Raw genomic sequence first — 22154 nt, forward strand, 5'->3', positions numbered from 1 at the left:
CCTTGGACATGTCAAAAGAACCATCAGCATTTCGTTTAGTTTTAAACACCCATTTGCAACCAACAATTTTTTGGGAAGAACTTGCGGGAACAAGTTCCCAAGTTCTATTCTTCACAAGAGCATCAAACTCCTCCGTCATATCTAGTCTCCATCGAGGTGATTTAAGAGCTTGAGAGATGGTGGATGGTTCAAGGTCCGAGGTGGTCGCGGTGGTAAGGTTATTGGCGAATTTAGTGGATGGCTTGGAGATATTATTTTTCGATCGGGTTGTCATTGGGTGATGGTTTCGTGGTGGAGACGGTACAGGTGATGGTTGTGTATGGAGTTGTTGTGTGGTTGGTGTGGGCTCGGGCACAGTGTCTGGGTGTGGCAAGGGTGGAGCTGGCTCGGCTGGGTCAGTTTCTGTTGTCATGGTTTGTTGAGGGCTGGCCGATGGTGAATCTGCTGGCACCGGTGAAGGGACTGTCGACGAGGGCGCTGACATCAAGTGCGGAGAGATGAGTGTTCGACTTGGGACGATGGTACATGGGGGTGACACATCGGACAGCGATGGGTCATCCGGGGGTTTGGTTGTCGAAAGTTTAGAAAATGGGAATGTGGATTCAAAAAAAGTGACATGGCGCGACGAATAAACTCGATGTGTTGTCGGATCAAGATAGAGAAATGAACTTTGTGTTAAAGAATATCCGACAAAGACACATGATGTGGATCTAGGGTCGAGTTTATGGTGGGAATAAGGTCGTAACCACGGAAAGCAAAGGCAACCGAAGGTTCGTAATTTGTGATAGTTTGGGTCAATCGAAAAAAGCTTTTGGTACGGTGAATAGTGGTCGAGAACTTTTGTCGGGAGTCGATTGATTAGGTAAACGGCTGCAGGAAAGGCAAATGTCCAATAGACAAGAGGAATGTTGCGTGTGAGAGAAGCGATAAACCCGTTTCCATAATGTGACGGTGCTTGCGCTCCGATATCCCATTATGTTCAGGTGTATGCGGGGGTGTGGTGAGATGGGTAATACCATTGGTCGAGAGAAAGGTACGAAGAGCGATATATTTGCCCCTATTATCGGAGTAAAGGATCTTTAGTCTTAGACCAAAACATTTTTCGACCAAGGCTTTGAATCTAGGGAAGACGTCTAGGACTTGGGATTTGCGTTGTATCGGATATAACCATGTATAACGTGTTTGATGATCAACGAAAATGACATAGTACTTGTACCCGTCAAAGGGAGATGACGGGCGACGTCCAAACATCCGAAAAGATGATTTCAAGAGGATGAGAAGATGTGAGTGAGGACACTGTAAATGGAAGTTTGTGGCTTTTATTGATAGAACATGACTCGCAAGACAAGTCTTTAGAACACTTTGTAGATAACGGAAGAGAGAATTGACTCACAACCTTATTCAAAACATCAAACGATGGATGTCCTAACCTAGAATGCCACTCAGATAGAGTGGTTTTTATTGACGAAAAACAATGGAAAGGGGGGTTTTGAGAGACAGGAGAAGGTAAAGTCGGCCACTCATATACTCCGTTATTTAGATGTCCGGTTGTAAGACACGCCCCTGTGTCAAGATCCTTCACCTGAAAGTAAAAAGGGAAGAATTCAACAGATACTTGGTTAGAGGTACATAGTTGATGAAGGGAAATAAGGTTGCGTCGTAAAGAAGGTACACATAGCACGTTGGTCAAAGAAAGTGATCGAGAGGTAGAGTTTAGAGAAACGAAACCGGTGTGGGTGATTGGATGGGTGGATCTGTCTCCAAGCTCTACATCATCGTCGCCCGAGTAAGGAGAATGTAGGGAGATGTTGCCAATGTCTGATGTGATGTGATGACTGGCTCCAGAGTCCAGCAGCCATGTCGGTGAAGGTGATGGCGGAGAGATAATGGTGTGATGAGCACAGACATGCCAGTTTGAGGCGTCGGGAGATCCTGAGAAGTGACCAGACACAGCACCAGTTTTGGATTCAGTCGAGGAATGCAGCAAGTGACACCTCTTGGCACTATGGCCTTGAGTTCCGCATAATTGACACTTCCCTAAGTAGGGTCTCCGGCTTCGTTGCTGTGCAGGTTCATATTGCCGCTTCGGGTTGTTGTGCCAAGGCGGACATGAAGGAGTTCCTTGGTTCCGTGTCTGGGTGTTGTGCGCCGTCACCGGTAGCTTACCGAGAAGAGCCAACTCATCAGCCTTGATTTTAAAGTGATGCATGTAGTCATCAACAGTCCTACTGCCTTTCGCAAACCTGCGCAAATTCTCCTTGATTTGCTTGATGTGGCCACGGCTAGATCGACCGTATGTGGAGGCAAGTGTGTCCCATGCCTCACTGGTGGACGTTGCTCGAGCAACAAGGGCTTGATACGACGGTGAGATCGAGCCAAGGAGAGCAGAGAATGCCAATCGGTCTTGGCAAAACCATGATGCAAATGCTGGGTTGGTTTTGGTAGTGTTGTTCTCGGTGATTGTCGGAGAGATGGTTTGAGATTTGTCCAGGAAACTTTCAAGGTTATATCCTTGAAAGAGAGAGCGGATTTGCAGACTCCAAGTGATATATAGTTGTTCGACAAAAACTTGCTAACGTTGGTGACGTTAACATTGATGAGCGGAGCAGTGGGATTGACGGGCGTGTACGGAGTCACGTTGTCGGTGGTGACCGGCGATCCATCAGAGGGAGACGTGGTGGTTGTTCCGTCGGAGGAAGACACATGTTCGGCGGCGGCGGTTGTCGTGAGACTTACGGCTCTGATACCATAAACCACAATTGGAAGAATATTTTTCTGTGTATTGATATGAAAAGATACAGCCATATGTGTACATGTACAACATCAAGGGTTGTGTTATGATTAAAGAATTGCAGAAGCATGAGATCAGGAAATAACGTAACAAACATATTCAAACAGATTCTAAGAAGATATTCTTCCATTATTTCATATTCTTGATTATGGATATCGCAAATTCAGTGAACATTATATATATACATATATCGAGAACAAAGGAAACGATGATATCATGGTTCAATTTAAGGAGACATATATACACACACATAAAGAAGATCTCATAACTCTTTAACTATAGTTTGAAAAATCTTTGAAAGAAAAAATAATAATGTTTTGTTGGTCGGAGATTTATATATATATGGCCCTAAGGATTAGTCGGGTGAAAAGATTTGATGGATACGATATAAGACAATGTGAAGCTACAAGAAAGCAGCATATGGGATTGAACGCATGATGATGAGTATGCGTAGAGATTGTCTTAATTTGGTGTATGACTCGATGTCCACAAAAAAAAAAAAAAAAGGAGAGGAAGAGGGATGGGCTCTTCATGTCCGTCAATAAAAAAGGATAATTAAATAGATCCAACACATATACATATATGGACGAGCACATATAAAATGTACGATCGCATGTACAAACACAAACTGTGCACATATGTATGTATGTATGTATGTATGTATGTATAGCTCTTGGGAGTCCTAAAGAAAAATATTTTTGGTGGATTTATAATTATTGTCTGAAACTGAAATGGGCTTGTTTTCGATGGACCACCATTGAGAGAGAGAGAGAGAGAGAGAGAGAGAGAGAGAGAGAGAGAGAGGCATCTTTTCAGATGTTGCATTAACAATGTGGGGGACTTTGCTCTAGATTATGTGATATGTCTCCGCTTCTGGTCAATTTTCTTTCTTTTTTTTTTTAAAAAAAAACCCCTCATTGATTTCCAAAAAAAAAGAGAGTATAAAAATCCACCATGATATAATAGTGATATATATATATATATATATAATGTTTATATATTATCATTACCCATATGGAAAACTAATTTAAACCGAGGATACCTCCTCAATCTGGGCCTTTTAAATATTTTCTGGACTTTCGGGGTAATATTTATAATTGCCTTTTATTCAATGGGTTTTATGATGTGCTGAATCTATAATGGGCTTGGGCCTAACCGTTAGATGAGCCCACCATTTTCATATTGTATCATTATTGTTGATTCATTTATAATTTTATATTTCCTGATCTGTATACGGAGAAGGCGTTTTTTTTTTTTTTTTTTTTTTTTTGTAGTGTCACACTGGAAAAAAAAAAGGTTAGGAAATGCTAAATTTATATATTTTATTTACCCAAATTTCAGTTTGTATATTTAAACATAAACGACGACGACGAAAGATGATGGAAGCTTATAGGCTCAGAAATCCAAGTCAGATCTAACAACAGAAACACACATATCAATATTACAGACACATCTTCGGATCTTATAATATACAAATACTGTTTGTGGCTGTTTCTTTCACCTATAATATATATGTATAAGATATATACAAAATCAAAATATTTGATATTATGTCTTTTGTAATAATTAAGTTATTTTAAACAAGATAGATAAAATCTCAAAACTACATATTTCATCTTCCATAAAAGAACATCCATACACATACATAAAAATAAATTCTGACAACGTATAACGTTCCATACATATAATAACAGTCTGTAAACAAGACGAGCCAATTGCATCATACAATCACCAAAAACATACCACAAAGAGAAAACATGCATACATATATACATACATATATATATATATATATATATATATGTATGATGATCAGAAGTAACCGGAGCGAACAACATAAACGTTGGTGTCCAAAATGGCATTGCCGGTCGAGGGATCGAACTGCAAAGTCCTGAACTCGACGTAACCTTTAGCGAATCTGAAAGCTCCTGTTCCACCCACGATCGGCATCTCCCTCACCTTCAAACCCAACGGGTCCTGTCCTAAGAAATTGATCTGACTCCCATTGTACTTCTTGTCCGTGAACACTATGTTCAAGAACACCGACAACGAGGCCTCCGTCTGCGACGAGAAGGCGTACAGCCCCTGGACCCGACCTAAGATCCTGGATTTCGGATCAGGTGTCTCGGTTATCGGGTCGTCCACGACCGAGACTCTCGAGAAGCGGACGGGTGATTTGTTGAAGGATGGAGCTCCGGCCACTTCCACGGCCGTGGGCTTGGCCGCGACCGGGATGTCGTGTATGTAGAAATGGAAACGCGTTAGCTTGTCTCCGTGGCCATGGTGGTTTCGGGTGGTGGCCGTGGCCGAGGAGAGGATGGCGAGGAGGAGGAAGAGGATGGTTTTGGCCATTGTGATGATATATGTGTGTGTTTGTGTATGTATAGGAGTTGATGATGAGGAATGTGTGTGAAGGGGAGTATTTATAAGCGCACGGTAACTATGCTCAGGTGTATTTGGATTGGACTGCTTCCAAAGTATTTCCATGATAACGCCTTTATATTTGATTAAATAAAATGCAAATGGCTATGCATGGACTTGTTCATGATTGACTTAGAATTTAGCAATGCAATAAAACAATATATATATATATATGTATATGTATATATATCGGGGTTTGAATATAATCCTCTGGCATGTGTATTATGGTTATATTAGTTGGATTCATTCATGTTACAAGCCTATCCTCTTTATACAAGAATTATCCCATTAGGAAAGTGTGTGTATATATATATATTCATATCGGAATGAAAGTTATAATTATACAATATAACGTGAAATATGTGAAAGTATATATAGTAATAACTGAAATGGATTTGCATGAGAATGGATCCGTTGACCAGGTAAACTCTAAACGCTCCCAAGTTGACCAAAGCAAATATAGATATATAGGTATTATATAGAAAAAATCATTCGCTTTGTATGAGAACCCTGGAAAATAATACTCTATATGTCGCGTCCAAGGGTACTCAATCCATATATACATATATAAATATATATATATATATATATATACATATACACACATATATAGCTACTGAATTTTGAAAAAAAAAGGAGAAATTTCTTTAGCTGATTTTATTTAATTAAATAAAAAATCGGGATGTGTGTGGAATCACGCAAGCGCGTCTTGTGAAAAAGTGTTGACATATAAAAAACAAATACAATTTATTTAACAAGTTTCGGTATTAATCATTGGAAAATGTTTACTTTGAATTGGGTTTTTATTTTCTCTTGTCATATCTATCCTTAGTTAGAAAACTTCACACACACACACACACACATATATATATATATATATGCTAGAGTTAGTCGATATCCATATTAAACATTTATTTTGAAAGACTAAAACTAAAACATATTATAATCCTTATAAAAAAGCATTTATTAAAACTAATTATTGCTATAAAACATATTTAAAAAAACATTTATTAGAACTGATTAACATATAGTGTAGTCGTTCATTTGTATATTATACTAAATCAAATATATCTATATCATTTACAAATGTTTTTTTTTTAAACAATGCAATATTTGATTTTTTAATTTTATTCAAATATTGTTATTTTTAAATATATAAATTAATAATTTTTTATTGATTTAAAATATGCTTATGGACCCAAAATTTGTGAGAAAGGTCCTTATATATCAAACATATATCTACCGAACAAGGTCTCGCACTGGTCACTCTCAATCACTATGGCGCTTAAAAACTCCATTTCATCGACCGTTATGTTTCGAAAGTCATATCATTTGTATCATTGTATGTACGTATGTACTAATGGAAATTGTTAATATTCGTATCAATCTATTCATGTTATTTAGCACATTTTGTTTCCTCATTTGCTTCCTCTCTCTCGTGTATATATTGCTACATGTACACCATAATATGAATATACAGAAAACCCTATTCTTTCACAATAGCATATGGTATCAGAGCTTTAGTCTCGTGACACCAATTTTTTTTTCCAGCGCTGCTTTCTCTTGCCGATCTTTCTCCTTTCAATCATGTCGACCGCCGCCAACACCTCTGCTGGTTCCTCCGGCACTCCAGCCTCCAACGACACTGTCCTTCCCTACGATCCGACCAATCCGACATCTCTGTTGATCAACATCAACGTGACTAATGTGTCCAAGCTCTCCGCTTCGAATTATCTCACCTGGTCCCTCCAGATCCGCTCTCTCCTTCAAGGATACAACCTTGAAGCCTTCCTCGACGCCACCAACAATGTCTCGCCAACGGTCATGGTGAACAATGCTGTTCAAACCAATCCAGCCTTTGGATCCTGGTTCCGGCAGGATCGACTTATATTCTCCGCTCTTCTTGGATCGATCTCCACCTCGTGCCAAGCTCTTATCGCTCGAGCAACCACCATCAGTGATGCGTGGAACACCCTTGCTTCCACATACGGTCGGTCGAGTCGAGGCCACATCAAGCAAATCAAAGATCATATGAAGCGCTTCACCAAAGGAGGGAAATCGATCGATGAATTCATGTATTTCTTCAAGACCAAGGATGACGACCTTGCTCTACTCGGGAAACCCCTTGACCCTGAGGACCTTGTTGACATGATATTTTCTGGCCTCGTGGATGAATATCGGCCTGTCAAGGATGCAATCAATGCCCGTGATCAGCCTATTTCGCTCGTTGAGCTTCACGAACACCTTCTCAACCATGAGTCGGTACTTCTTGCGACGGAACCTCTTCCCTCGGTGATGCCCATCTCGGCGCATAACACCCAGACTCGCCCTCACGGTTTTTCGTCCAGACCTCCGTGGCAATCTCAGTCCCAGTCTCGGCAATCCTCAGACTCTCGGTCGCGTCGTCGCTCCTCCGAATATCAGGGCAAGTGCCAGCTGTGTGGCACTCATGGCTATAGCGCTAAACGCTGTCATTTACTTCAAGCTTCGACCATCAACACTGCACCGCCTTCCTCTGGTACTTCCTCTCCGATGTCGTGGCAACCTCGGGCTCACAACACCGCCCTCTCGGCTGCAGCGTCTCCTCCGATCTGGCTTCTTGATTCCGGACCTACACATCACATCACCTCTGACTTGCGCAATCTCTCCCTCCATGTGCCTTATTCCGGTGGTGACGAAGTAGAGCTTGGTGATGGATCGAATCATTCGATCACACACACGGGTTCCCTTTCTCTCCCTTTTTCTTCTCGGCTTATTACCCTTAATAATGTTCTTTGTGTACCATCTCTCCATAAAAATCTTGTCTCTGTTCATCAGCTTTGCACCACTAATTGCGTTTCGATTGAATTTTACCCCTTGTCTTTTCAGGTGAAGGATCTCGAAACGGGGGCGGTAATAACCAAAGGTCGGCTTAAAGATGGCATCTATGAGTGGCCACCGACTTCCTCTCCCGTGTCGTCTCTTTCCCCTCGTACTTTAGCCGCTTTTAAGACTTCTTTTTTTGTTTGGCATTCTAGATTAGGCCACCCATCCTCGGATGTTCTTAATAAGGCCATTCAACTATTTTCGTTGTCGTTGTCTTCTAATAAAACCAATGATTTGATATGTGAACCTTGTTCGGTTAATAAGAGTCATAAGCTCCCATTTTCATTCTCCTCGCTTACTTCTTCTCGACCACTTGAGATTGTGTTTTTGGATGTTTGGTCATCTCCCGTAGCTTCTTTTGACGGTTTTAAATACTATGTTATTTTCGTTGATCATTTCACCCGCTATACATGGTTATATCCTCTTCAACGCAAATCAAAAGTATCTGAAATCTTTCCTCGCTTCAAGTCTTTGGTTGAGAACCGTTTTAATCACCGAATTCAAACTCTCTACTTTGATAACGGGGGTGAATACATTGCACTTCGTTCCTTTCTTAGTACTCACGGCATCACTCACCTTACCACTCCACCTCATACACCCGAGCATAACGGAATCTCGGAACGCAAACATAGGCACGTTGTGGAGACGGGGCTCACGCTTCTCTCTCACGCCTCGATTCCTCTCTCATATTGGACTTTTGCGTTTCCGGTTGCCGTTTATCTCATTAATCGTCTTCCTACTAAGGTCCTCGATTTCAAATCACCGTATCATGCTCTTTTTGGCTCTACACCGAATTACTTAAAACTTCGTACATTTGGTTGTTTGTGTTTCCCGTGGCTTAGACCTTACTCTCACCATAAACTTGAACCTCGGTCAAAGCCTTGTGTGTTTGTCAGCTATTCACTCACCCAACATGCATTCCTATGTCTAGACGTGTTGACATCTCGTGTTTATTCCTCACGACATGTCACCTTCTTTAGGTCACATTTTCCTTTTTCTAGACTCTCGGATTCGTCTTTCGAGGACTCTCTCCCCTCTGTCCTCTCATCTTCCGTCTCACCTTCGCATTCACTAGTCCCAGTTGACCCACTCATATCGACGTCGTACAACTGCGTAAGAGTGCGGAATATGGCGGACTGTGCGGACCGGGAACCTCGGACTGTTGGGAAAAGTCCGGGATTCGTCGGGAGGACCGAGACTAGGATCTTGGCTAGTCTGGGCCGCAACGGGATGGGCTGAACCTTGGCCTGTGATGGGCTGAGTTCCTCGGGTGGAACGAGCAGACTTGGCCGAGATTTCCCGGACAAGTGTGCGAGTCAAGCGCGACGGGTCTAGAGAGAGTTCTCGGCTGGACGGGAAACTCTAGAACAGACGTTGGGACTTTGGCGATCGAAGTTTCTCGGACGAAATGAGTTCTCGATACGGTCGTGTGCAGGAATTCTCGGACAAGGCGTGCAAGCCTGTGCAGAATTCCTCGGCAAGCACGAGCTGCGTTCGAGAACCAAAAGGGTGAAACGAGAGAACAAAGATGAACCAAATGAACCAAAAGAAGTGAAAGACTTTATTAAGAATTGAAATGGGACCAAGGGACGCCGATGGTTCGTATAAGAGGGAGAACCGACGGCGGAATGAGAGGAGAAATGAGAGAGGCGATTTCTGGATGATTTCTCCAAGTGATCCAAGGTCCCTTTTATAAGCCAAGGGTTCGAATCAATCAAGGGATAATCACAATCCGTGATTGGCACAATCAAAGATTCTAACACAATTATTCCTAAAACAAAAGATAAGATCCAATCATAATAAAGACACTTTCCTTATCTAGCACTCGGATGCATCTAGACCAAATGATGGACCCATTCGAATGGGCCGAAAGGGAGATGGGCTTGACCAAGGACTTGGGCTCTTTGGGGAAGGAAGCCTCAAGCCGAATCACTCTTCAAGTCCAAAGTGGTAGCGGTCGAAGTTGGGCTTTGGTTCGAAGAGGCGTGGTCCGAAATGCACCAAGTGAGCTGGGGATGAGGATTCTGCTTCCATGGATAGTTCTTCGGTGGACCGTGGTTCGAGCATGCTTGAATGGTCCGAGGGGAATTGCTCCAAGGCTCCAGTCATGATCCGTGCATAGTCTTGCGGAGTTGGGCCAAGGCCGAAGATGATGTCCGAGAGAAGATGGCCAGCCAATTCCAACCATGGTACGTACATGTGAAAGGAATTTAGGATGCAAAAAATTCCCCTTTTTCTTGATCCTTACATGCTCCCCCACTCAAACGCGCGACGTCCCCGTTGCGCCTTATTCCTGAAAGCAAGAAAACAAACTAGAACCATTTGGCCTCGAATTCACGGGTAAGTCCCGCAAACTCTTGGCAAAGGTCCGAAGCCTCCCAAGTGCTCTCCCAATGAGGTTTGCCCTTCCACTTGATCAAGTACTCCCGTTAGGTCGGGGAGAACTCGCGGCAAGAGAGGACAACCTCGACCATCTTTCCATGTGTTGTGGCCGAGGGTTGCTGTTGAGGTCGAGACTTGGGCTTGGCCCGAGAAGAGTACATAGCTGCGTACCTTGATGGGGAAGGCCGAGGAGGCGATGAACGTCGAGATTGAGTCGGCTTACCTGTCTTGGTGGGGCCTCGGTATTGCAAGGCCGAGATAGTAATGTCCTTTGGAACGCACCGAAGTGGAACAATGGTTGGTTGTACGTCGTCTAAGAGGATCAAGGACTTGTGCGAGACCAGGAGTTGCATGTTAGCCGCCCGGAAGAAGGGGAGACCGAGAACAAGCTTGAAATCATCCATGGGGAGGATGGTGAAATCAAGGCGAGTGTCCTAATCTCCAATCTGAATTCGCACATTCCGAGCTATCCCCGTGGCTGTTTGAGCCGGGGAGTTGACCGCCTTGATGGTTCCACCGTGAGGGTCCTTCTTTAGGTTGAGCATTTTGGTAATCCCTGCGTCTATGAAGCAATGAGACGCACCGGTATCGAGCATAGCGGGGAGAATATTACCGTAGATGTTGACATCCGTGTAGAGTAGGCCGTTGTCCTTGGAGTTGGACTTGGGGGAGTCGGACGCTATGTGGCCAAGGTGTTTGGCCCCCTCGTCCGTGAGTTGCTCATCTTCCATGTCCTCGTCTTCGAAATCTTCGATCTCGTCGACCAAAGCCATGATAGCAGTGAGCTTGGCATGTCTCGGGCACTCTCGAACCCAGTGAGGACCGCCGCAGTGGTAGCATGGGGCTGGAGATTTGGTCGGCCCCTTGGCCTGACCTTTATCCGTCGGGGCAGCTACGGGACGTGGCTCGGGATGGTTGTGGGACTGTGTTGGCCTCGGTGTACGTCCGGAGTCCGGGATTGACTGGCAATTGCGATTGTGTCGTCCAGCATCTGCGGATCCCTTCGGTTCACTTCGAGCCGAACGTCGTCCTTAAGCCCATCCCTGAAAAAGAATAGCGCGTCCTTGTCAGACAGATCAGTAATCTCGAGACATAGGGTCGAGAACTCACTTATATAGGCGAGTGCACTTCTCGTTTGTCGTAGGCGCCTGAGTTTGGTACGTGCCTCGTCCACGGAGTTTGTTAGGACAAAGTGTCGCTTGAGCTCAGACTTGAACTGTGACCAAGTCTGGACCCATGGCTCTCCTCTGTCTCGGTCGGCACATATACGTCGCCACCAAAGCATTGCGGTCTCTCGGAGATAGGTCGGGGCATTCCTTATCCAGGAATGGTCGTCCGTGACTCCAAAGGCTTCGAAGTACTGTTCGAGTCTGAACAGAAAGGCTTCTACAGTCGGGGCATGTCGTGAACCATCGTATATGGCTGGTTCGGGGTTTCGGACAACCATCGTACCGTGAGCCACCATGGGTGTTGGTCCAGCTGCCCGTAGATGAGTCCTACACTCAAGTTTAAGGTCATCGATTACCTTGTGAAGGTCGGAGATACGCTGCTCGTAATCGTCCCGCATGGCCGTCATTTCTCGACGCATCGCTCGTAGTTCTCTCTCGAACTTTCGGTCAAGTTCGGAGATTGACACCTTGATACCCTCGCCTATGGCTGCTATCTCTTGCTCAAGTCCATCCATCCATGCATCCGATCGTGCCATGAATCCATCGTCGGGTACAAGGCATGGCTCTCCTTGAGGCAATGAGGTGTCCGAGCCATCGGGGGTTGAGTTGAGCTCCGTAGGCTGTAGGTCCGAGCGTTGCTCAGCCGCTCGAGCCATCGCCCTTGTGATGCGTGCGTTGTCGATCTCGGTACTCGAGTCCGAAATGGTGGTGTTCCCTTCCTTGTTCGGCATGTCGGAAACGTCGAAAAGTGTTGGTCCGTGTGTTGTCTACATGATGATGATGTCTACATGATCCAGCCTCCCGGCTTTGTGGATCAAGATCGTCCGTCCCATGTGTGTAAACTCCACAAGGCGCTTTATGGACCGAAACAAGCACCGTGCCTGGTACAAGGAGCTCCGAAACTTTCTTCTTGGCTCGGGATTTGTTAACTCACTGGCTGACACATCTTTGTTCATTCTCCGTGATGCCACCACCGTCATCTACCTGTTAGTCTATGTTGATGACATAGTCATCACCGGGAATGACGTTACCCGCTGCCAAGCCATCATCAGCATGCTCTCCTCTCGGTTCAATCTCAAGGACCTTGGCGATTTATCCTTCTTTCTTGGTGTAGAGGTCTCTCGTTCTTCCGCTGGTCTCCACCTTACGCAACATCGGTACATTCTTGATCTACTCAAGCGAACCAATATGCTCCATGCAAAGCCGGTCTCAACACCGATGTCATCCACCACCTCTCTCACACTAGCCGCAGGATCTCCTTTGGACGATCCCTCGGAATACCGTAATGTGGTTAGTAGTTTGCAATACCTCCACTTTACTCGGCCGGACATTGCCTTCGCGGTTAATAAGCTCTCTCAATTCATGCATCGACCCACAACGGGGCATTGGTAAGGAGTTAAGCGAGTTCTTCGCTACTTAGTCGGGTCATCCTCTCTTGGTCTTTTTATGGCTTCTCGGAATTCACCTATTCTACATGCCTTCTCGGACGCAGATTGGGGAGGTAATCGTGATGACTTTACGTCCACGAGTGCTCATATAGTATATCTCGGTCACCATCCCATTTCTTGGTCGAAGAAGCAACGTATGGCCGCTCGTTCATCCACGGAATCTGAATACAAGTTTGTTGCCTCTACAGCCTCTGAAATTCGGTAGATTGCATCTCTTCATTCGGAACTCGGCGAGACTCCTTCGACTGCTCCCGTGATCTACTGCGACAATGTCAGAGCCACCTACCTATGTGACAATCCCGTATTTCACTCACGTATGAAACACGTGACTATCGACTATCACTTTATCTGTGGTCTTGTTCAAGATGGTCTTCTTCGGGTCACGCATGTTTCCTCGCACGATCAGTTGGCGGATGCTCTAACGAAACCTCTTCCACGGGCTCGGTTTGATCTTCTCCGAGTCAAGATTGGTCTCGTACACGAGCCTCATCTTGCGGGGGCATAATGGAAAGAGATCTGCTGTTAATATTCGTATCAATCTATTCCTGTTATTTAGCACATTTTGTTTCCTCATTTGCTTCCTCTCTCTCGTATATATATTGCTACATGTACACCATAATATGAATATACAGAAAATCCTATTCTTTCACAGTAGCATATATACGTCTTTTATGTATTTGTTCATTAATGGGCACCAACATATAATTTTGAAGATATAAATTATAGGAAATATTTCATATTCTCCTACGAATTTTCGTTAATTTTCTAATTTCTTACACTAATTTTTAATTTGATAAAAAATTCACTGAATTTTAAACATTTCTAAAATCTCACACAAAATATTAAAATGTATTACAATTTTTTCCATATCTGTAAACGAGTTAAGTTCCGTCAATTTTATCGTTGACGTAGTGTGCCACATTATACTTTTTACGCCGAATCACTACGCCACATCAGAAAGTAAATTAAATAATTTTTTAAAAAACATAAAAATTAAATCAAATTTAAAACATTTAAAAATTTAAAAAATTTAAAATTAAAAATTTTTAAAAATATATATACATATATACACACTTATATATATATACATATATATACACACATATATATTTATATATATATGCATACATATTCACATGCATATATACATCTATATATATATACATACATATTCACATACATATATATACAAATTTATATACATATACATATATACACATTCACATGCATATATACACATACACATACACACATATATATACATACATATTCACATGCATCTATATATTTATATACGTGTATATATACATACATCCATTCATACATACATATATATATTCACATATATACACATATTGAATGTATATATGGGTATATATGTATATATATATATATATGAATATTTATATGTGTATATATATACATTATATTTATGTGTGTGTATATATACAATTGAATATGTATGTATATGTATATATGTGTGTATATGTATATATGTATATATAAATGTGAATATATGTATATGTATTTTTAAAATTCTGAAAATTTTAAATTTTTTAAATTCTTTAAATTTTTAAAAATTTTATTTAATTTTATATTTTTAAATTTTTTTTATTTTCTGACGTGAACGTGCTGATTTAAAGAAATCTGATGATTTGACGAAAAAAGTGTGACATGAGATGCCACGTCAGTAATAAAATTGACGAAATTTAACGCGTTCACGAATATAGAGAAAATTACAACACATTTTGATATATTTTGTGGGATTTTGGAAATGTTTAAAATTTGGTGTAATATTTTGTTAAATTAAAAATTGATGTAAAAAATTGAATGAAATTCGTGAAGGAATATGAAATTTTCTATAAATTATTTCCTAATATTCATATTAGGTTTAACATTCCCAAATCAATAAAAAATGATTTGTTGGTATATATGACGTAATAGGTTTTTGGTTTTTTGTATAACCCTAGATTTGGATATATATATAGAACAGCATTATTACAGCGAGAACAAGAGAAGACCAATATCATTAGTTCTATAGTTATAACATTCCTCGAAATCTATAAGATATTATTAATATTACAGCACGAACACGGGGGGTGTCAAACAAGTCGGTCCGAACCTACAACCGGTCCGAAGGTTTCGGATTCGAGCTGATCTGAATTTTTCAGATTTATAGAATCAAATCCAGAAACCGATCTTATAAAACTTATGTTCAGACTCGAAACAAGCCGGACGAGGTCCATCCGTTTAATACTTTTATTTGTGTGTAGTGATAAATTTTTTGTATTTATTTTTTAAAAAATAATTAAATCGAACTTTCAGACCGACTCGAAATCCGATTTGAATCCGTCCCAAAAATCTGTTTTTTTAGAATATACAAATTTAGATCCGAAGTCCGATGTTTTTTCTCGGTGGAATTCGGACCGGACTTTAGTTCGAAATTGACACTTGATCACAAAGCAGTGATCAAAGCAGTAACAGAGGAGAAACCACAAATTGACTTTTATTTCTCAACTTTCATTTTTTTTCTTCTTTGAAGTCAATGCCAAACGTAAACATTATACTCGACCACGGCGTTTAAGCCAGCGACCGAGTAGGTCTTGGCCTGAGCATAACCGGTAGCGAACCGGAAAATTCCGGTACCGCCTATAACCGGCATCTCTCTCACCTTCGACATTATCGCATTCCGACCGAACAAGCTGACGGCGCTGCCGTTGAGATTCCCTTCCGTGAAAACCAAGTTAAAGGCCATGAGCAGACCGATGCTGTCCATGTCCGAAGAAGCGATCCCTTGTGCTCTTCCCAATATCTTGGAGCTGATGTCGGGTCCCTCAGTCAAAGGGTTGTCGGCCATCATCACCACCCCGAACAAGGTGGCGGAGGAGTTCGTGCCGGCGGCCTCGGCCACTCTGACGGCGGTGGTTTTCTCGCCGGAGACGGTGTCGAATATGTGTGAACTTCTCTGGCTTCGGTCGAGGCAATGAATTGGAGTAAGCTTCAGATTCTTTGACAGCGATTACGAAAATGACGGTGAAGAGAGGAAGAAGAAGAATACGACGACGGAGTCCGGCCATGGCGAGGCGATTCGCCGGTATTTGTGATCAATGTATATATATATATATATATATATATATATATATATGTGTGTGTGTAGGTTGTGTGCCGTGTATAAATGGTATATGGGATATGCGTATATATACATAAAGAACATATGAACGTACGTGGATGCACGTATGGGAGTATACATATTTCATGTCTATACAAAATGTATATGAACACTGACTTGCAATAGGGCGAATCAATGACTTGATACCCGAAATCAATTTTAAAGATTATCGACAGCCTGGAATGTGATAAGTTTAGGCATTTTTATAAACCTAAACTTAAATATTTATAACAATTGATTAATAGTAATGTGATCCACGAGTTGGACCACAAGTAAACTTCAACAGCAATCGAGAAAGCAAAAGAAATATCAAGAGAGTAACACGCACGAGGCAAAACAAAGAGGGCATTCACAAGATTCATAATCTGAGATCATATTTCACAGGATAATCATATGTGTATGTCATTGCAATCTGATATATATATATATATATGTATATACTCCTTCTAGGTTTCACAACCGTTAGATTCAGAACCCGCAACAGAGATCATGACGAGCAGAAGGAAATATATAGCGACGATCAGAGAAAAATTTAAACAGAAAATGATCGTAAGGACTATGCAGGTTAATTCCAAAACAAGGGACAGACGATTATACCGTTTCGTCTCGTGATTCACCGACTTCACTCTGTGCATTAACCACATCCTGTCCTCCTGCCTCAATCGCCAGTCTGTTTGCTCGGGAAATCTTGCTCTTTGTCTTGCGTGTTTGTGCTTGTGTCCGTCCATAATCTTTTGTCGGTTGTTGTCTGCTTCCGACAATGCCCAAAGCTAATGACTTTAGGGGGATGGTAACATCCAAAGGCAGAAGAATCTCTTCCAGCTCATGCCATTCAAGATCTTCAGAATCCCCATCTTCGTATTCTACCCTATACCACCCGGTTTTTTGGTCAAAATTCAGAACCTTGCCGGAATAATTCCGGCCCAAGAACAGTTTCCGGACTTCTCTTCCCTCCAACCATTCTCCGCAGCCGACACTTCCATGCGAATCTGCATCGTTCATGACAATGGCACCATCTGTCTTGGGTTCATCAGGGACCCCATTGATAATAATGGCTGGCTCTCCTGGTATTTCAAAGATCCCTCTCGGAAATGGCTCGACGTTTTCCATTTCGGGCGATAATCTTCTGCAAGGAAAGCACACAGAGATTGCCTCTCAACAGTCGATAGAGAATGTATCGATAGTTCAAATTCAATAAGCATCAATCGGAAATTCACCAACTATGTCCTGGAGTGATGAGATAACCTTGATGATCAACATGCTTACACTATACAGCACCAAAATCCTTTGTCATGTTTTTCTGCATCTATCAATACCTAAGAACACAAGGGTTTCGGTAGATCTTGAAAGTCTGTCTATATGTCTGTCGTGGAATCTGAGAAGTGATCTAGCCATGCTTAAGAGATGTATCAGACTTCCAGTTCATAATCTCTCAAATGACCTACAGAATCTGGGTTGCAATTTTTCCGGCGGAACATTCAATAAGAAACAAAACCCATTTCAAGGAAAATCCCCCCAAATGAATCGAATCTTCATTTGAATTCAGATCCCAAAACGCGAAATACGAATCCCTAGGGTTTGATGTCCTTATGCTTCAGCCCTAATCGCGGCAGATACTCCTAATAATTCAACGTGGACCAACTAGAGATGGAAAGTTGAACAAAAGCTCACCGTATAACGGCGGATATCACCGGAATCCGGTGCTGCTGGGTTTCGTGTTGACGGCCGGCGAGCGAAGGCGGGAGTTTCCGAAGAGTAGAATCCAGCCTGTTTGGCAGCCCGCATAAGTATATCCATTGTCCGGATAGTCCCCTTGAATATGACGTCACTTGTATATTTTTTTTGCAAACCTTTCTTTCCAGTTCTCCTCGAATTTTCAGATATCTTGCCGTTTTTAAAGAAACGAAGGCATACTCCGGGCAATGAACTGTGTGCCGTTTTAGAAATCAGACTGTGGATTGTACGTCGGCGGTTTTAGTACAAATCTAATGAATAACCTTCTCCATCATAATTAATTTCGTCAATTAATAGAAACAACACGGAGTACGGACATATTAGTGTGTCACATTAATATTATGCATATAGGTATGCATTTATTATAAGTATGAATTAAATCTCAAAGGCTGCAACTTTTTTTTTTTCCCCTTGAGAAAGCACCTCCGTCTTCGGAAATTCTAGGTTTTTCCTTCTTCCCGGAACAATCGATCCTTTCTGTTTCCCGAACTAGTGATCCTCCGATTCGATCATTGGGGTTTTCTTCTTTTTCGTGTTCCTTCTCCGAGAGTCGTGGAATTTTCCGTGGACAAAAATTTGGGCGAAATCTAGGTCTAGGGAACTTTAGGGTTCATCGAGGTTGGCGAGTTTTCGCGTCAAATGAATGGCGGATCCGCCAGGGTACCGCTCCGTTTCATCTGTTCTTCCACGTGAATATACAGATAAAGCTCTCGGATTTTGGGCTTTGGTAGCGTTGCAGTGTTGTGACGATAACAGAGTGTGACGGAGAACCAATGCTGAGCGTGATACGGGTGCATCTACCGTCGGAGATTCCCATTGTTGGTTGTGAATTAACGCCCTACGTGCTTCTCCGGCGGCCGGATAAGACCGCCACCACCGACGATGTCCCGGAGTCTGCCCCACTTGATGGTCACTTCTTGAGGTATAGATGGTAAGTTCTACAAATGTCTCTCTCTCGCTCTCTCTCACTTTCTGCTCCATTTTCCCAATCTAGGGTTTTCTGGTTTTCGATTTGTTCTGTCAGGTTGGGTTTAACCAAAGTGTGAGACTTTCGGGCTTTTTCTCTGCTTTCAAATTGGTGGCTTGTGTAGATATTGCTTCTTGAATTCAAGTAGCTTTTTCTTTTTCTTTTCTTCAAATAAGTTTCCATATGAACGTGTGGAATTCAAGGGTGCCTGGCATTCGTAGCCTTGTTTCACAGGTCTTTGATGGGCATGGGCATTTCGTTTTCTTGCTTAAAATTCATCCTTTGGATTTCGTTGTGCAGGTATCGTGTTCAGAGCGATAGGAAAGTTGCAGTGTGTAGTGTGCATCCAACTGAGCAAGCCGCACTTCAGTGTATTGGTTGTCTAAAGTCGAAGGTTCCCATTGCTAAAAGCTACCACTGTTCCACCAAATGCTTTTCAGATGCATGGCAGCATCACCGTCTCTTGCACGAGCGTGCAGCCAGTGCTGCCGGTGAAAATGGAAATGACGAGGATGAGTTGTTCCGTTTTAACAGCTCTGGTAGTTTGTCTGGTTCTGTCTCGAATGCTAGTCTAACAAATGGATCAGCACCAGCTTACCCTGCTGCAGTCACTCAAAGGACTGGTGCAGGGGAAACACTTGTTGAGGTTGGACGCTCTAAGACGTACACACCAATGGCCGATGATGTTGGTCACGTTTTGAAGGTCGAGTGTGTTGTGGTCAATGCGGAGACTAAACAGACTGTGGGACACCCGTGTACCTTATTGACTTCTCGTGTTATTCCAGCTCCTTCACCCTGTCCACGTAAGCTGATTCCTGTTAGTGGAGCTGATGTCATGGGACACCTGGATTCGGATGGTCGTCTGTCATCTACTGGATCATTCACCGTTCTTTCGTATAATATATTGTCTGACACGAATGTCAGTAGTGACTTATACAGTTACTGTCCTCCATGGGCTCTTTCTTGGCAGTACCGTAGACAGAACTTATTACGGGAAATTGTGGGGTACCGTGCAGATATAGTTTGCCTGCAGGAGGTATGTTAACAATATGTCTGCCTAGGTTGCAGTAACTTGTGGTTCATTTATGAGCAGATCTAAATGCTAATACCATATTTCATTTGATCAATACACATGATTAATTCGTTAATGGAAGATTTTTATCTCAAGATTGCTTTCCTTTTTTCCATCTTGCAGGTTCAGAGTGATCATTTTGAGGAGTTTTTTGCTCCTGAGCTGGACAAGCACGGGTACCAAGCACTGTTTAAAAAGAAAACAAATGAGGTTTGTTCTGATGCACATCCTTGTTGCCAAAGCCCTTTTCCCCTGTCTCTTATGCTGTGGGATGATTTGTTAACCAGGGCATAATGATTCTCTCGATAATCTCAGGTTTTCAGTGGTAATACAAAAACAATTGACGGATGTGCTACATTTTTCAGAAGAGACAGATTTTCACATGTGAAAAAATATGAGGTATGTATTGGTTTCATCTGGTATTAGGTCTAATATTTAGACCCTCTTGCTGAGTTTCCATTATGTTGGTCCAGGTTGAATTTAATAAGGCTGCTCAGTCTTTGACTGAGGCTGTTATTCCTATTGCCCAGAAGAAAAACGCTTTAAACCGATTGATTAAGGTACTTGGACTTGGTCTAGTATGCAATTTTTGTATCCATGTTTGTTCTCGTGGTATTCTTGTCTTCTATAACCGATCTGAGATTTTCTTGCTTTCTAGGACAATGTTGCTCTGATTGTTGTTTTGGAAGCAAAATTTGGTAACCAGGCCGCTGATAATCCAGGAAAGCGCCAGCTTCTTTGTGTGGTGAGTGCCCTTTCTTTGGGTCTTTGTCATTGTAGGATATGGTGCTCAGGACTAAATGTATGCGTTTCCTATTTCTTCTGTCTTTTATTTATCCTTTATGTGCAGGCTAACACACATGTAAATGTTCCTCAAGAACTGAAGGATGTTAAGGGTTGGCAGGTCTGTATTTCTCTCTAGCTTGGAAGTTGGAAATCAAACTTGTATAATTCAAACACCGTTACCATTACTGATATGTATTTGAGTATTGTTCAAAATAGGTTCACACATTGTTGAAGGGATTGGAGAAAATAGCTGCCAGTGCAGATATTCCCATGCTTGTTTGTGGAGACTTCAATACTGTTCCGGGGAGGTGTGCCTGGTTTTCCTATTAGTCTAAGCCAACATAGCAAATCTTGATCATCTTATGGCTTTGGTGATTTATTCAGTAAGACTTAGAACTTCCTTCCATATATTTTCCAGTGCTCCACATTCGCTTCTTGCCATGGGAAAGATCGATCCATTGCACCCAGATTTGATGGTTGATCCTTTTGGAATTTTGCGCCCTCACACCAAGCTGACTCATCAGCTGCCATTGGTAATTATCTTTTCCAACAAAGTTTCTCCAATCATGTTTTTTATTTCGAGATTATAGGGAGCAACAGATTGGAGAGATGAAAACGGTGCAGGAAAATATATTTAGAATGACAATATATGCGTGATCATCTGACGTTGCATGCAATGCAGGTGAGTGCTTACTCATCCTTTGCAAGAATGGGAGGCAGCCTTATGGCAGAGCAACAAAGGAGAAGAATGGATCCTACAACAAATGAACCATTGTTTACAAACTGTACCAGGGACTTTATCGGCACACTTGATTACATATTCTACACAGGTTTGACTAAACAATCACTGTAGTCTAGCTCTCACAGGGTTTTGCAGAATGGTTTCTACACAAGTTCTTGTCTCTTTTCATCTGATGTCTCTTGTGGTAAGACAAAAACATCTGCTTTTGGTTTCAGCGGACACACTGACAGTGGAATCACTGCTGGAACTACTGGACGAGGAGAGGCTGAGGAAGGACACTGCTCTTCCTTCCCCAGAATGGTCTTCTGATCACATAGCTCTCTTGGCTGAGTTCCGCTGCATGCCCAGGACCAGACGCTGATGCAACCAAGTCTCAGATAAGTTATACTTTGTTATGGAAACATCACTTAGAAACCAGTTAGAGATGGGAGAAATCTTGGAGTTGAGTTTAGATCACTTGGGCAATTTTTCCCGGGGGTTTTTCCGTTGGGTTCCTTTGCTGTGATCTACACTGTATGGTGGCACTATGTTTTTTTCTTATCGATCACTTTCTTTTTCTTGTTTTTATATAGTTCTTCCTCTGCGCCAGTAGATTTTTTTTTCCCTAC

General features: G+C 42.3%; 3 protein-coding genes across 3 annotated transcripts; 1 reads left to right on the top strand and 2 right to left on the bottom strand.

The window, feature by feature from the left end:
- Nucleotides 1-4603: 4603 nt before the first annotated feature.
- On the bottom strand, nt 4604-5143 carry LOC104804891 (dirigent protein 21-like). The gene has a single exon (XM_010529255.1). The coding sequence runs from the start codon at nt 5141-5143 to the stop codon at nt 4604-4606; it is 540 nt and encodes a 179-aa protein (XP_010527557.1).
- Nucleotides 5144-15603: 10460 nt separating this feature from the next.
- Nucleotides 15604-18088, bottom strand: LOC104804893 (dirigent protein 17). Its single transcript, XM_010529256.2, is given in 4 exon segments — nt 15604-16024; nt 16026-16174; nt 16843-17371; nt 17917-18088. Coding segments are annotated over 3 exon segments (1068 nt in total). The 5' UTR covers nt 17356-17371; nt 17917-18088; the 3' UTR covers nt 15604-15618.
- A 271-nt stretch (nt 18089-18359) lies between these two features.
- On the top strand, nt 18360-22153 carry LOC104802711 (carbon catabolite repressor protein 4 homolog 1-like). The gene is made up of 11 exons (XM_010526443.1): nt 18360-18910; nt 19247-19982; nt 20142-20228; nt 20334-20417; nt 20492-20578; nt 20677-20763; nt 20869-20922; nt 21021-21112; nt 21223-21337; nt 21487-21634; nt 21762-22153. Exons 1-11 carry the CDS (start codon nt 18753-18755, stop codon nt 21905-21907), a joined length of 1794 nt encoding a protein of 597 aa, XP_010524745.1. The 5' UTR covers nt 18360-18752; the 3' UTR covers nt 21908-22153.
- Nucleotide 22154: the final 1 nt, after the last annotated feature.

Source organism: Tarenaya hassleriana, unplaced genomic scaffold, assembly GCF_000463585.1.
Source record: "Tarenaya hassleriana unplaced genomic scaffold, ASM46358v1 Cleome10, whole genome shotgun sequence".
Classification (NCBI taxonomy): domain Eukaryota; kingdom Viridiplantae; phylum Streptophyta; class Magnoliopsida; order Brassicales; family Cleomaceae; genus Tarenaya; species Tarenaya hassleriana.

Excerpts from the sequence above, each read along its gene's own strand:
- LOC104804891 (XM_010529255.1), bottom strand. The coding sequence starts at position 5,143 with ATGGCCAAAACCATCCTCTTCCTCCTCCTCGCCATCCTCTCCTCGGCC.
- LOC104802711 (XM_010526443.1), top strand. The coding sequence starts at position 18,753 with ATGCTGAGCGTGATACGGGTGCATCTACCGTCGGAGATTCCCATTGTT. Across the intron at positions 18,911-19,246 it reads CACTTCTTGAGGTATAGATG|GTATCGTGTTCAGAGCGATA; the intron begins GTAAGTTCTACA and ends TTCGTTGTGCAG. Across the intron at positions 20,418-20,491 it reads CACATGTGAAAAAATATGAG|GTTGAATTTAATAAGGCTGC; the intron begins GTATGTATTGGT and ends ATGTTGGTCCAG.